At 47.0% G+C, this 15,414-nt stretch overlaps 1 protein-coding gene across 4 annotated transcripts in view; it reads right to left on the bottom strand.

Moving 5' to 3' along the window:
- The window catches only part of KCNAB2 (potassium voltage-gated channel subfamily A regulatory beta subunit 2), a 1,347,681-nt gene that overhangs the window by 825,336 nt on the left and 506,931 nt on the right, over positions 1–15,414 (bottom strand). For 3 of the 4 annotated variants that reach the window (XM_069610272.1, XM_069610273.1, XM_069610271.1), the window contains one exon: positions 3,908–3,949. The exons of the other annotated variant lie outside the window; for it this stretch is intronic. In XM_069610272.1, coding sequence (XP_069466373.1) covers positions 3,908–3,949 — 42 coding nt within the window. The remainder of the gene's footprint in view (positions 1–3,907; positions 3,950–15,414) is intronic. 4 annotated transcript variants of the gene reach the window in all.

Below are 15,414 nucleotides of genomic sequence, written 5' to 3'. Positions count from 1 at the left end.
GCAATTACCAATAATATTGCAGAATTAGGCTTTACTCAGAGGGTTAACTCACCAACCCGTTTCAAAGGCAGAACCTTAGACTGCTGGCCGACCTTAATTGAGATACTACCATACTGTCTAATGAACCATGCGCATGGACAGACCATCATGTGCTTATATTTAGGATTCAAGATAGTCCCAAATTCACTAGGACTAACCTTTTGGCACCTCCCGTACTCACCAGAAATAAAAGAAACATCACTGTGGACAACCTTCTACCACTCCTCCATCCCATCACTGCTCCTAGGCCGGCATGTACCGACCTAGCAGCCCTAGTGGATTTATACAACTCAACAATTAATCAAGTCATTGATAACATTGCACCTTTAAAATGATGCAAAGGTAAACCCAAAGTACACCTCAACTCTTGGTTCACCCCAAATCTCAAAGTCCTACGAGCAGAAAAAAGGAAAGCAGAACTCCGGTGGAAAAATAATCCTTCAGTACTTAACAAGTATAATCTTGCCAAAACCTTAGCAAAGTACAAATCTAAGATTATCCTAACTAAACGCGATACCTATAATGATAGGATTAACAAAGCAAGTTCAAGCACAAGAGAGCTCTGTCATCCTGAGAGAACTCGAGTCTCCTACTCCCACAACTGATACATGCATCAAGGACAAGACCTGGTGCACCAATATTCAGTCAGTATTGTCCAATAAAATATCCCTTTTACAAGATGAAATTAAAACAAAAAACAAAACCTCCAACCCTCACCTCTTCCGCAGGCAACCCTGCCAGACATGATCAAGCCAGCTACTCGATTCAAATTCTCACCTATCTTTACCCGATAGGTGGAGAACATCATAACTACCCATAAACCATGCACATGTCAGGGTGACACCTGCCCGGCTTCTATTATCAAAGAGGCGGCTAGGGACCTAGGCCCCTTCATCACGACCTTAATCAACGCCTCATTCAATTCTTGCTCGGTCCCCAACATCCTCAAGAACGCCTGGGTTCGACCATTATTAAAGAAACCGACTCTGGACCCTAATATCCCTACAGATTACAGACCGATTACCACAGTACCATTTCTGTTAAAAAGTATTGATAAAGCGGCCTACATCCAGATGCAAATTTTCCTGGAAACTCACAATCTGTTGGGACTCTGCCAATCCGGCCTAAACATGGCACGGAAACTGCCTTGGTCGATCTGAAACCAAACAGATGACTTAAAGGATAAAGGAAAATTGGCGCTCCTCCTTCTATTAGACCTGTCTGCCACGTTTGACTTAGTAGACCATAAAGTACTATGCAATCATCTATCTACAGCTGCCCATTTTTCTCTAGAACAGACGGCCTGGATCAAATCCTTTCTAGACAACCACTCTACAAGTGTTTTCTCACCTTCCGCTCCAGCAGAGCCACACCAATAACCTGTTGAGTCCTGCAAGGTTCATGTGCATCACCTACAATGTACAACATCTTCACACAGCCATTATTTGATGACCTTGACAATCTGGGTGTCACCTACACTAACTATGCAGATGACACCCAGATCCTCATATCCATGCCGGGCGACTATGAGACTGATGACGCCCTATTCAATAAAGTCTATTTCTTCATCCAGACCTGGATGGCCTCACATGGCCTATGTCTGAACAATGAAAAATGGAACTCCTGCTCATAGGTGCTCCAGCCAAACTCAGTAACCAGTTTCTATCATTTAACATCGATGGAATAGACATTAAAGTGGCCAAAGATGTAAAAACCCTGGGCTTCCACCTAGACTCAGCCTTGAACTTACACAGGCAAGTTAACGCTACTGCATCTGCGACAGCATACACAATTAAGCTTATCCATGCCTGCAAACCCTTCCTCTCGACAACTAGCTGTATTACTTTAGCCAGAGCGATAGTTCTTTCGAAACTAGATTATTGTGTTGCACTATATCTGGGTCCCAGCAAGCGAAACATCAATAAATTACACATTTTGCAGAACAATGCTCTCAGAACTGCACTAAGCATCCCGAAAACACAACATATCTCAGTGGCTAGGCGGAACACCAAGTGACTTGCAGTCAACAATCGAATACAACTTAAAGCTTTAACCCTTACCTGCAAATGCCTAACCAATTCAGCGCCCAAATACCTAGTGGATAAATTCACCCAAAATCTCTACACAACCAACCAGGTGTAGGTATTCACATTCTCTTAAAGTCCTTACATATAACCTTAAAAAGGTAGGAGGGAGTAGTTTCCCCGTCATGGCACTGCAACTTTGGAACTCTATGCCAATAGATTTCAGAGCAGACTCATCTTTCTTTGGCTTCAGAAATAAAACAAAACGTTGCCATGTGTAGCCTTAAATCTCTCTTGCTTCTGCCCACATTGCTTTGTGTACACTGTAAATCTTGTACTTGTTAATTCCTATTTGCACTTTTTGTCATGTAACTTGTTTATTTTTGCAACTGAAACAAGTATTCTGTAAAAAGTATCTTAAGCACCTTGTAAAGCGCCCAGATACCTCTTGGTTGGGCGTGCTATATAAATAAACAAAATATTGAGAGTTTGTAACAAAATGTACATTGAGAGTTTACGTGACACTAAATCATTGAAATAAACCAGATTGCCTTATGTCAGTTCAAAGTAAGTGCACAATAAAGTATTTCGAAATGGCGGCAACTTTAAAGTTTCTTAGATGGTGGGCAGGCAACCCAGTCATTCTATTCATATATTTTGCGATGAGAAAGGCTAAAGGTGTGCAACACCCACACGAACCTTGGACAACTGATGCAACTGTCTGGTGGGCTTCAGTCTCTAGAGTTGACACACAGGCAATGTTTTTACAAAAATGTTGTTTAAATGCAGAGATTAAATTATTTGCACAGGATCACATACTTTTTCTTTAATTGGTGACCCCGGGATGTGTCCCCAGTCTGAGATTTAGGCACTTTTTCACATATCTTCCCAGCACCAGATCTAGTTTGTACAAAGGCGTATGTGTCATTGGTAAAATGTTCAATTTTGTTTAAAATGACCAATATCCAGACTTGGATTATGTTTAGCCTCTAGAGGCCAGGCCAGACCGCCTGGCTGAGCCCTACCAATGAATTCTCTGGCTATTCCAGATGCAGGCAGCACAGTGCTGCGTTCTGAGGGCAATTAGGTGGACAATTCACAATGGCCACCAAGACTCTGTATCAATATGTGTGGAGAGGTAACTGCGAGAAAGATTAACACAAAACTACAACGAAAAACGTATTAGAAGATATAAATAGTAATGCAAACGTAGCTAATCTAGCAGTGCAAAAGCATGCCACTTATAAATAAGCAATCCAAAATTCAAATCTACTTAACTCGCTAGCGAGCAGCAAAGCTGGGGAAATGTGACTCCACCTTATGCCCAGGGTACGGCTACGGCCACGCCATGAACCCTTGTCACAAAGAGCTTTTAACTTTAATTACTTTTACAAAAATAAAGCAGAGAAGACCAAGCACAACAGCACACCTCTGTATTTCGGATCGAGGCATCCCTTTGAAAGGAAAAACCACTGAGGGAGCGAACTGCTCGGCCAGACACTCGCTGAGGATAGAAAATGAATAACAGCAATGATTACCTTGTGCATTTTCACTGTAAGAAGTGCAAGGCCAGAGCATTGTATGTGGCTCAAAAATAGCAATGCAGCAGCCTTCCGCAACTAACCCTATCCTGAGTGAGAGCCCCACCCTAATGGCAAGCTTCTCAACATACCCAAGGACTCCACGGTCTTCGATGGGATCGCCCTGCCAGCAAGCTGCACACCCTGCCAAGAACTGCAAAATCTGCATTGCCATCAAAGGGATGACGCGCCAAAAAAACACCGACTTCACCACTTATCGTCGGCAAGACACCGGGACTGTGAAGAAAGAAAAGGTTCTGGTACCTGTAAAACTGGAGCTGCCGCTTGGGACTCCCGTACCGAGCGCTTTTGACAGCATGAGAGAAAAAAAGAGAGATTCCAAAGATCACATTTTGAACCACACACAAAACACATTTCATTTTACAAGGGCAGCCTAGAAGCTGCTGTACATCAGTTCAGTCAATTAATACATTCATTCTAACAGCATGGGCGCTGCACAATAGCGCCATCAAGTGGAAGCACACATCTCCTTTTTAAGAACGTATTATAGGATAATATCGTTTCATGTCCATTAAGTCCAGCACAGTGCAATATTTAAGTGCAGCATAATCGGATGCAGGAAAACACCGGGGAAATACGATCTATTGTATGTTAAGTGAATTAGGTGAACATTTAAAAGGGTTTCAGGTCATCCATCATTTGTGATAACAAAGACACTTTGCTCAAAGTGTATTTTCGAAGCCATATGCCACATCTGCAACAAATACTCTAGGACTATTTCATGGAAGGGAATTATATCAAATGTATTTATTATGTGGTTAAATTGTATTAGAAAATTATGCACATCTTACAGGATTGAATGATGGTTCCTTTTAAACATAGATATTTAATGTTTTAGTAATTGCGAATGGAAGAGGAGTATACCAATAAATAAATAAGTAAATTAGTTGCAATACGGACTACGACATTATTTCACTGAAACTTAACTTAGGTAACCTTTATGTAGAAAGCATTGCTGTATTCCCAATGGTACCACAAAAAGGAACATGCCGTGTATGGACACATTTTGGTCTTATAAAAATTACAATTATATCAATATCGTATCACAAATGACAAAAACAAATCGTACTACAGCACGCGCTCTGCTGATAATATCCCCAAGTTCGCACCTTCCCCCAGAGCTGCTTTGCAATAAAAAGATCAATTCAGATTGAAATCTGCACATTCAGGCCTTGATTCATGGAATTATTTGCGTGTGACCTTCTGCCCGCAAATCCGCGTTTGACGAATGGGGAGAATGGCAGGCAAATCCCCTTTTACACGCAAATAATTCCATGAATCAGAGCCTTAGTGTTTATTATTGTGCAGGTGTGTCTGCGCAAACACATTAGCACCAGTGCAAATGTACTTGCGCTACTGTTGCATGCACTGACGCTAACGCAGTTGAGCTGGGGCAAATAGTGTGTGCACCGTAATACGTATTTTAAAATACTTTTTTTCTAGTCTGCTCTTGATTCATACAGTTTTGGTCCAATTCAACCAATTACATATACATGTATGTATGTATGTATGTGGGTGTGTGCTGGTGTGGGATAGGATATTGGGCGATGGGGGTAGACCACACCACATATAAAACACAGGTCAAATTCATGACCACTAAAACTACACGAACGAAGGCCATGAAAACACATAGAACCGTTTGCACATGGAAAAAAGTAGCAAACCGCCCTTTCAGCAATAAGCCCTCCAGGCAACAACAGGAGATAATAGGCCCAGAACCCTGACTGGTTGTTCCGAGATAGGTGTTAGGAAAGATTCATTTTATATGCATTTTCCCTCCAGTGGCTATTGAATATGAAGGGAGAGAATCAAAAGTTGCTCAGGTGGTCCATAAGTCTGCAAGGCTTTGACTTCACCATTGAGCATAGGCCAGGTGTCCAACATAGCAATGGTGATGGCTTGTCCAGAATGTTTAACCGACCTCAACATGAGACTCATCCAGGGATGGATTAGTTCCCCTTGTCCTTAGTCTTGGAGGGGCGAGTGTTAGGAAAGATTTCATTTTTATATGAATTTTTCCTCCAGTTGTACAAGCCCAATCATTTTGCTGCTGTTTAAACACCATAGAACCGACTTTGCCAGAGAGGCACAGCCTTCAACTGCACTCCTCTGGGCTTTCGCTCACTTTTAATGGGGAAATTAGCATGCCCTTAAGACAGTCAGTACTGGCAGACTTTGTTTCCCTTAGTCCTTTTCCAATGTTGAAACTTTCCTGCAACATGTAACAAGTGCACAATGTGCCTTCGAGTCAGTGCACTTGGGTCTCTTAGTCTTTTCAAATGGCCCTAGATACTCCCGAAGGACTTTTTAGAAAATATGCAGATGCGTCATGGACAGTGCTGGTGGCAGCTATCTTTTTGCGTATTTTGAAACCCTTACATGCCAAACAAACCGTGATTACCACGTTTAGCACAAATAGGTGGCCTGGCTCCAAAATGGCCATGCCACAAGGTGCTTTGTCCTGTCCTTTGGCCATCTTGCCCCTTTGCCTTCCCCAGGTCGGGCTGACCCGGGTCAGTCCTTATTTGGTCATGCATTTTCCTGCGAAATGCCAAGCTTTCGCGGGCTTCTGCGTGCCTTGTGTGTGTGCCTCCAGGATTTGGGCTGCAACGTCTGGTTCCAATACACATCCTGGGTGCCAGAGAGTCTGGAGTGCTGTGAATGCCTAGGACCACCGTGGTCCGTGATTGGTCCACATTTGGAGTGTGTGTTTGTGAGCAGATCTCCCATTGGGTCCTCTTCGTTTTGGCACGAAGGAGCCTCTGAATAAGAGGAGGCCAAAAACACCCATACCATGTCGATCTCTGGAGTTCCCACTGAGCGAAGGATAGGATCCAAGCATCCTGAAACTAAGAAGCCGAGTCGAGAAACCGCTGGTGACCCACTGGAAGGTTTGGCATCCTGAGCCAGCTGCCGTCCCGTGGGTCCCCTCTGCATCTTGTCGTCCTAGAAGGTCTGAAGTCGCTTCGATCCATTAGAATAGTGGGACCAACTATTCTCGGCACCTTCATCAAAACCTGCAAGTAAGCTTTCTCAGAAGTGTCCCTGGGCCCGCCAGTGGGAAATGGCCCTCGAAACTTGGCATACTGCTAACTCTGTGTCCACGGCACCCTCACACGGAATTTCATACACTTGGCGTTCCCAGGTCTGAAGTGAGACGAGCGCGCCAGGACCGGAGTAAACACGGTTACCATGTTGCCCAGCCACGGCAACAATCTTTGCAGGTGCGCTGCATTTGTGACCCTCTGGCCCCTTAAGCCTGCTGCAGTGAAACTGGCCTGATCCATCCATGAGGAGCAGAGAAATCGCCACTGTCCCGTTTGGGAATCCTCGCTGTATCCTCAGAACTAAAAGCCACAGAGAAGTCCTTTTTGTCGCATTTGAACCTGCAACCGCAGTGGACTCGACTGGAGAAGTTTGGTCCCGAGTGCGCCTGGGGCCGGTAAGTAATCATAACCAAACCGGTGGCACCTAGCACCTCCATCTATTTTTACGCACGAGTGGCCCCTGGGGGTCCCTCTCCTTTCCACTGCTATTGTGAACTAGCAAACTATTCCCGAACCTTAGAACTGCCTCTGCCTTCAAGTGGAGGTCTTCCCTGAATAGTGGGAATCTAATCTTCATAGCCTCACCCACCTTCCTGAGTTGCTAGAGACCCCCGAAGAGACCGGGTTTTGCACATTGGAACAACAACGTGCGCTTGCATTGCATGTACTATTGAGCACAAGGCTTCTCTCTCTTCTTAGTGATTGGACTGTCTCTTAGTTAGGTGTGTGTGATGTTGAAGGGGACTAAAGACCACCTGCACTGCCTGTATCCATAGGTTGTGGACATATTTCGTGCCGTTAACCCTTTAGACCTCAATGGTCTTGTATTGATAGTGTTGCGATGGTTTAGTAGTATTGCTGTGATTCTTTTACTGTGTGTGGAGTTACAAAGGCCTTGTAATACATGGGTTTATATTTTTGATATATACACCTGTCCGGGAGTAATTTGTAAGTGTCCTTGCTCTGTGTGCTCATTGAGGTTCTTCAGTCACCCTCACCCCTCCTGAGACCTAGTCTTGACCGCCTGCCATAGATACCTTGATTGGTCTGGCTTGTCCAGAGGTTACCCTGTTCAAGAAACTAGGCTAGCCTTCTGAACCTTTGCCCACCAGGTGAGAGTTCAGAAATCCATCTTAACAATAAGCATAAGCAGATGAGCAGGGTTTACGGTCCACAATCTTTTTTTTTGCCCCCCATTTGATGACATTATCACCATCGATCCATGTTGTTGATTCAGGTTTTTTCTATTTTTGTTTGTTTTTGGGGTTGGGGCGGGCAGAGGGTAGTGGGAAAGTACCAATCTTGGAACCTCAATTTTAACCTCACAGAAAAATGCAAAGCATGCAGTGCCTAAAGGAGAACATTTAGAGTCCAAACAAGACCTAACAAAAATGGCCGCCAGGCAAGAAATAAACAAAAGGCAATCATGCAGAAATCCTATTTGCCTGACCATCACAGTGAAGGGGACAACACTAAGCGGAAATTGTCAGCACCACTAGAGGGAAGCCATTGCACACACGAACACAACCGAAAAATGTGAGGCGCAACCAGGAAGCAGATATAGCCAAGCAGGAGGCGAGTGTCATCAAGACATTAGCAGAATTCTCACACATTATTGGCACATTTTAAACACTTGGGGTTTTACCCTCAGTTAGCAGCCCCGTTTCCTGGGACAGGAAGAGGGAACGACTGGCCAGGGAGCAGAGCATAAGGCGCTCAGGTCGCAGGAAGGGGCGGACCCAGGCAACTGCCTTTGGGTTCGCTGCCGGTAAAAAGCTAAGCATTCCCCCGTTTCAAATAAAGGAATGTATATTGTGAATGCAATGCTATGGAGACACACAACCTCTTCCCTAGCAGCATTCGTATGCTCTTTGTGTTGATAGAGCCTTTAAACTGGGGGCAATTCATAAGTGATGGCTCATTGCTTTTACACCATAGAGATAAGAACGGAACATGGGGCATTTTTAATCTGGAAGGTAGCACAAAGCATCAGTCCGCTGAACAAATCTGCGCATAGTTCCAAGAGAATTAACATGCCATACAGAAAAAGTTTAAAACAATGTTCTTTTTAGATACATATGGCACATGTCCGAGACGGTTAATTGTCATGTTCTTGCCCAAGGGTTCTAGTGGCTGCTTTGGGACATGGGCGGTTTAAGTTACTTACCTGTAACTATTGTTCTCCAGCATGTGTCTGGCATGGATTCACATGCTCATGAATATTCCCCGTCGTCTGGGAATCCTCAGGAAAAGAAAAAAATAGTTTCACTTTCGCTTGAAAACTGTATTTCTCCTCTAAACCAATCACTGTCCCCTCTGGGTCATACTGCCTCATCCAATGACAGTCCTCTCCCTAAGCTCCACCCCTGGTGGCCATCTTCAGATTTTCACTGCACGCTTCAGTGTTGGGAGGCCTCTTATTGCTCTGAGGTTTTTCTTCTAATATTTTGAGTTTTTTTGTAAAATGTGAAAGTTTTGACCGATTTTTGATTTTATTGTTCGACCAGGGGTCAAATACCGGCAGCGGGATTCCGCGGTCAGTGAAGATCAAACTACATTGAGGATCTTTCATCGGAAGGCCTACTTCACGCCTTTTCATCATGACCGAGGTGCAAAATGTGGATTAAGGAATGTTTTCGTGGAGGATCGACACCACAAATGTCTTTACTGCCTGCATTCGGACCATGATGAGGAGGGATGCGGGGTCTGCCGCGGTTTTTTGAAAAAGACCAAAAACAACCACTACAGGAGGCTGGCGGCATGGTTAAAATCGGGTAAGGCCTCTGACTCGGCCTCGGACATGATCATGTTTTCCCCAGGATCGACCTGTACCACTATCAAACTCCTTCAGATAAGATGTTGAGGTGCTTTGAGTATGCCTCGCCCACAGGGTTCCAAAAGAAGGCAATGCCGCACACTGGGGATACCACTGAGTTTGCAGCTGCTGCGGGTTCCAGCTCGGAAAGGACAAGGTCGCCATCACCGAACACATCCAAAGTGAGCCTGCCGGCGAGGGTCACACACTCAAAGAGAAAGTCCTTGACCGATTCGAAACTCTGCTTGCCTTCGGCGGACAAGGCGATGAAGGAGAAATCCAAGGTGGGCCCTTCACCATCATCAACTGTGTCATCAACAGCGGCTGATTTTGCCACACCGTCTACAACCCCATCAATCACAGCTACTTCTTCAAAAGGAGGGCAGACCAAAAAAGTGGTGCCAGCAGTCACAGCGACAGCTACTCCGCAGATGTCCTTACCGGCACAGCGTGAGGTAACTTCCACTGTTTCGGCGATGACCACTGGAAAGGGTACATCAGCCTCTTCCCCCAGAAGTCTCAGGAGATGGGGGTATGGCTCTGACGAACCCTATAAAGGGCACAGAACAAGGAGCTGAACCAAGTGTGCCAGGGCACGTTTATACTAGCTCCGATGAGGGGGGGGGGGACGACCTGCCGAAAGGCTACTATTCAGACCATGAAGTTGTTCAGGGAACTTTGTTGGAAGGAAGGTTGCAGAGTGGTGAACCGATAGCCTACCTCTCCAGAATAGGCGCACCAGCTCGGAGCTTCCCACTCTCGCTCCTTCTACACCTCAACCCAGGGTTGTTCGTTGGACATTCTGACCACACTGCACATGCTGGTATCGGAAATTCAGCCAAGACAGCCGCCCACACTGGACCCTGCTCTGTCTGGAATTCCTCAGACCCCGCTTTCCGGAAGTCCTTCTAGGCGGAAACACAAGTCAAAGGACCCTGCTCGTCCAAGGCACCAACCAACACCACCGCCCCTCCACCTCAGGATTTGACTCCAACGGGGGACCCTGCCACGCACACAGGCACAGAGGCTACAGCGACTGACACCGACAAGGCTGATGAGCTGGTGTGGATGATCCGCACAGGGCCTCTCCACAGCATGAGGTCGGCTCCATCCATTCAATAATGTCCAGGGCCTCTGAACATTTTCAACTGGTGCCTGAGGAGATGAAAAAGGAAGGGTTCCTTTATCAATATTGCAAACCCAGGCGGAGGACCATCATGTCCGTTACTTTGTTGGACTATATCTGGGATGAAGGCCTAGCACTGTTGAAGAACCCGAACAACATCCAACCCAAGCAGAACAGGCTCGAAAAGAAATATAGTTCGGGACTTGGCCCCCAAGTGCCTGAGGTCCCAGCCTTCACCTGACTCTGATCTCAGCCGCAGCCAGGAAACATTTGAAAACCCATTGTCCTCATCATTGGTATCCCAGACCAGGAGGGGAAGAAACTGTATGATATGGGTAAGAGGATTATCTATACGGCTGCCAGCACCATTAAGACTGCTAACACACTGGCCATTTTGTCACGTTATGACCGGGAGCTCTGGTATAAGCTGGGCCCTGTTCTTGACTTCCTAACCGACGACAAGCAGGCAGAAGCTCTTCAGCTGTTCCAGGAGGGAGAGGTGATCTCAGACCACGCCATCCCAGTGGCAGTTGACATAGCGGACACCAGATTCTGTCTGATCGGAAACAAGGTGTCTCTTTGTCGGCAGGCATGGCTGAAAGCCACCTACTTCAGGCTGGACGTTCAGTATAAGGTGTAGGACAAGCCATTCGTTGGAGAAAACCTGTCCGGCAAAGCGGACGAGGAGTCTCTTCAAATCTTCAAGACTGACACAAACGGCATATTCGCTGGGCACCCTGCAACAACGTCGGTCATCCTTTAATTCCTCAAGGGGAAAACCCAGCAGGTCCTAAAAGAGTTACACCAACCCTTATCGGCAGCCTTCCCGCTCCACAGCGCAGGAGGCGTACAGAGGCCTATATGGCAGCAGAGGACAATGCTGGTGCCGCCAGCAGGGCAGGGCCCAAACACCTAAACAGGCCAGAACCAGCCGTGGACTCGGGCCTCCACTCGTGCACCACGGTGGGAGGCCGGCTGGCGAGGTTCATCAGCACATGGAAGACCATCACCACTGACAGATGGGTGCTGGATGCTCTCGGACAGGGGAACACCTTGGAGTTTCAACGCAGGTATCCTCTTATTCCTGCTGTAGCTCGACAAGAACAGCAGGTGGCGCAGCTGCTGCAGGAGGTCCAAGCCATGCTAAATAACAAAGGCGGCAATAGAACCCGTTCCCCAGCACCTCTATGGTGTACTCCAGATGCTTTGTGGTCCGAAAGAAGACAGGAGGTTGGAGGCCGATCCTGGACCTGCAACGCCTCAACAAGTACCTGAAGTCCCAGAAGTTCAGGATGGTCATGTTGCAGCACATGCTCGGCCAACTGGAGTAATGCGACTTCCTGGTGTCTCTGGACCTGGAGGACGCTCACTTCCACATCCCCATCCGTCGGAAGCACCGCAAGCTCCTGAAGTTCGTGGTCCAGGGGCGGCACTATCAGTTCAAGGCACTTCAATGCAGTCTGAAATCGGCCCGTGCTTTGCTCCGGCGGCAGTGAATCTGTATTTCGAGGGCATCCACGTCTACCCTTACCTGGAAGATTGGCTAGTTCAATCCCGCTCCGATGCTCTGTGCTTCCATGGCAGATCTGGGATTCTCCATAAATTATCCAAAGTCCTGCTGGGAGCCCTCGCAGAACGCTCAACACAGTGGCTTGCCTGGTGGCTCCCCCCGAGAGGGTGATAGCCATCCTAGGGAAGGTGCAGCGCCTGTCGGCGCAGTCGGTTACTGTGCGAGCCGTCAAGTCGCTGTTGGACATGATGTCCTCCTGCATCAACCTTGTCCTCCTTTGTAGAGTACAGATGACGCTTCTACAGGAGTTTCTGGATGAGAGATGGCTGCAAGTCTCGGGATCCTGGACGGACAAAATCCCCCTCAATGAGGAGTTCTGACGAGCAATACAGTGGGGTGGAGGAAAGGGCATCTCACACAAGGATTCCCATTGCAAGTCCCTCCTTACCAGGAGGTAGTCACCAGGGATGCTTTTCTGGTAGGTTGGGGATCTCATACCGGACAGTTGCACGCCAGAGGCCTCTGGCTGGCAGAAGAAAAGACCCTTTACATCAACGTCCTGGAGCTTCGGGACGTCATTCTGGGCCCTTATTACTCACCACTCTGAATAGGTCGAAGATGCGGAGAACACGACCTTGGAGATGTTGGTAGTATAGAATTCCGAGTTCAGCCTTCCATCCCAGCTCCCCTGAGTACAAGACTCAGGCTTCCTCAAAGAGGGGCTCTTTTCCACAATGTACCTCTCTGCTGTTTCAGTTAGAACAGACAGAAATGTCAATTGAATAAAAGAGCGGGCAGAACACACACCGCCAATATCAATGCTGCAAAAGAATACCAAGATATTAGACAGTGTTGATGTGTTGATGTTAAACAAGTGATTAGAACAGTTAAAAATGATTGGACAACTACCTATATGGATATTGGAGTGGAATTGCGTTTCCCCGGGATAATCTACAAAGAATAACACGAATAAGTGGAATACATCTAAATCAGTATTGTTTCCCACTTTAGCTATAGAATTGATAACAACTGACCTGAGTAAAGATAAATGGAGTAAGAGGAGTCCAGGATTGTAAGAGGAGTTCAGGATTCTGAAGACAACGACAGGAGAAAATAAACAGGGAAGTTAGCATAGGTAAGTAACCCTGAACGGCACGAGGTTGGTGCCGTTCAGGAAAACGTTCATATGCACTGAAGAGCAATCTCACAGGAAAGTCACTCAATGTCCCAGAATCCAACAGAAAACAATGTCCATGGAAGACAAGAGATATGTACCTGAGTACACGAGTATAGTTGAGTAGCTGTTGAGATGATCCGGATGTAAAAATTGATGTGCAGCGCGGCAACCAGGGAAGAACCGCAAGACACAAAAGAGAGCCGTATCCAGTAGCGTTCCGAGTCCAACAACCAGACGATCACAACAAGAACAAGGGACGAGACGAAGCAATCCAAAATTCAGGCAAAAGGTCAAAACCAGGAGTTCAGATAAGGATTTGTGTAGGGAGACACGAAGAGGAAACAGATGAAACCGCGTGTAGCTGGTAACGCTAATTAGCAGCAACGAGCCCCTTGGAAGACGGTGGTTTTATAGTCGTAAGAGGGGCTTGGCTTGCTGTACGTCTTCCACGTACAAGGCGTGTCAGGTGACCTGGAGTGCGTCGACGTTTGTACAGACGCCATGGTAGCTTGTACCTGGACCATAGAGGAGCCTGTAAAGAAGTTGTACTCTGCAAGGATGCCGGCGGGGAAGTCTGAAGTGTAACAGCCCTCCAGTCTTTCCTGCCGTCGATGATGGGCAGGTTGGGGAGGATCTTCACGGACAACACCACCACTATGTTCTACATCTGGATGCAGGGCGGGACACGTTTTCCAGCTCTCTCCAGGGTGGGCCAGGATCTGTGGCACTGGGCCATTCGTCAGGACATGTTTCTCATCCCCTTTCACCTGGCGAGCGCCAAAAACACCATTGCAGACTCGCTCAGTAGGGAGCTCCGTTCTTGCAACGAGTGGGAGCTTCGCCAAGACCAGGTGGATCCCACAGTCGAGGAGCATGGGGGATGCATTCTCGTTCTCGTGGGAGGGACTTTTCCTATACGTTTTTCCTCCATTCCCACTCCTGCTATGAGTGAACAACACACACAGACAGTGTCACTGCAGAACAATACTCGTTGCTCTGACAAATCTGGTATCCAGACCTGCCACGCCTGTTAGCGGTTCTTTCTATCAAGCTGCCACTACTTCCAGACCTTCTGTCCACAGAGGGAGGAGCGATTCTGCACCACGACCCATCGTCGCTGAACCTCAGGGCCTAGCTCCTACAGCCCTAGAGTTTGCACATTATGATTTACATGTGGAGTGTAAGGATATCCTGGCCAAGTCCAGGGCCTATGGCCATGAGTGTAAGCGTGTTTCCGTGCGGTGACGAGCTCATAAGATTACCCTTCTGCGATTCACAGCCCTGCAGCTCTTGCCATACCAGCTTTACTTGGCCAAGGCTGGACTGGCTCATGCCTCGATCAAGGTATCCTAGTATCTTACAATGCGCCCATGTGGCACGGCACACATATCCTCTGTACAATGCCTACTGATCATTTATTTAATTTCATTGGTTATTCCTTTCTTCGTCCTATTTGTACATTGTATATATCCTGCATTCATATGAAAACTGTATATTTTGCTATTATGTAAATATTGCAACCTGTGTATACGCAACTATGTAAGTCTTGCATCTCCATATCGCCGTGCCCTTTTACTCACGAGTCTGGTGCGCTTAACAAATGAATAAACAAACAAACAAACAAACAAGGTGCACCTGGCCACCATATCGCATTACACCAGGGCACCAGGTAGGCCTGCTCTGTGATCGCACAGACTCATCAAGGAGTTCCTCAAAGGACTCTTCAGTACTTTTACGCCGGCGAAGGCTCCTGCCGAACTTGGGAGCTCAATATGGTTTTGAATAAGCTCACCAGGGCTCCCTTTGAGCCGCTGCATCAGGCTCGCTCCAGTTTGTATCGTGGAAGACAGCTTTCCTCGTGGTGATCACCTCAGCTAGGTGGGTCAGAGAGATCCAGGCCCTGTCGTGTAAGCAGTCGTACTTGTCCTTCCACGCTTCAAAGGTGATACTGAGTACACACCCCAACTTTATGCCGAAGGTGCCATCAGAGTTCCACCCCAACAAGCCTTTGGAGTTGCCAGTCTTCTTCCCGAATCCATCGTCGACAGCGGAGAGGGCCTTACATTCGCTGGGTG

The sequence above is a fragment of the Ambystoma mexicanum genome, chromosome 8 (genome assembly GCF_040938575.1).
Source record: "Ambystoma mexicanum isolate Mex_15411 chromosome 8, UKY_AmexF1_1, whole genome shotgun sequence".
NCBI classification, from domain to species: domain Eukaryota; kingdom Metazoa; phylum Chordata; class Amphibia; order Caudata; family Ambystomatidae; genus Ambystoma; species Ambystoma mexicanum.
This window is presented reverse-complemented; position numbering and strand designations above follow the sequence as displayed.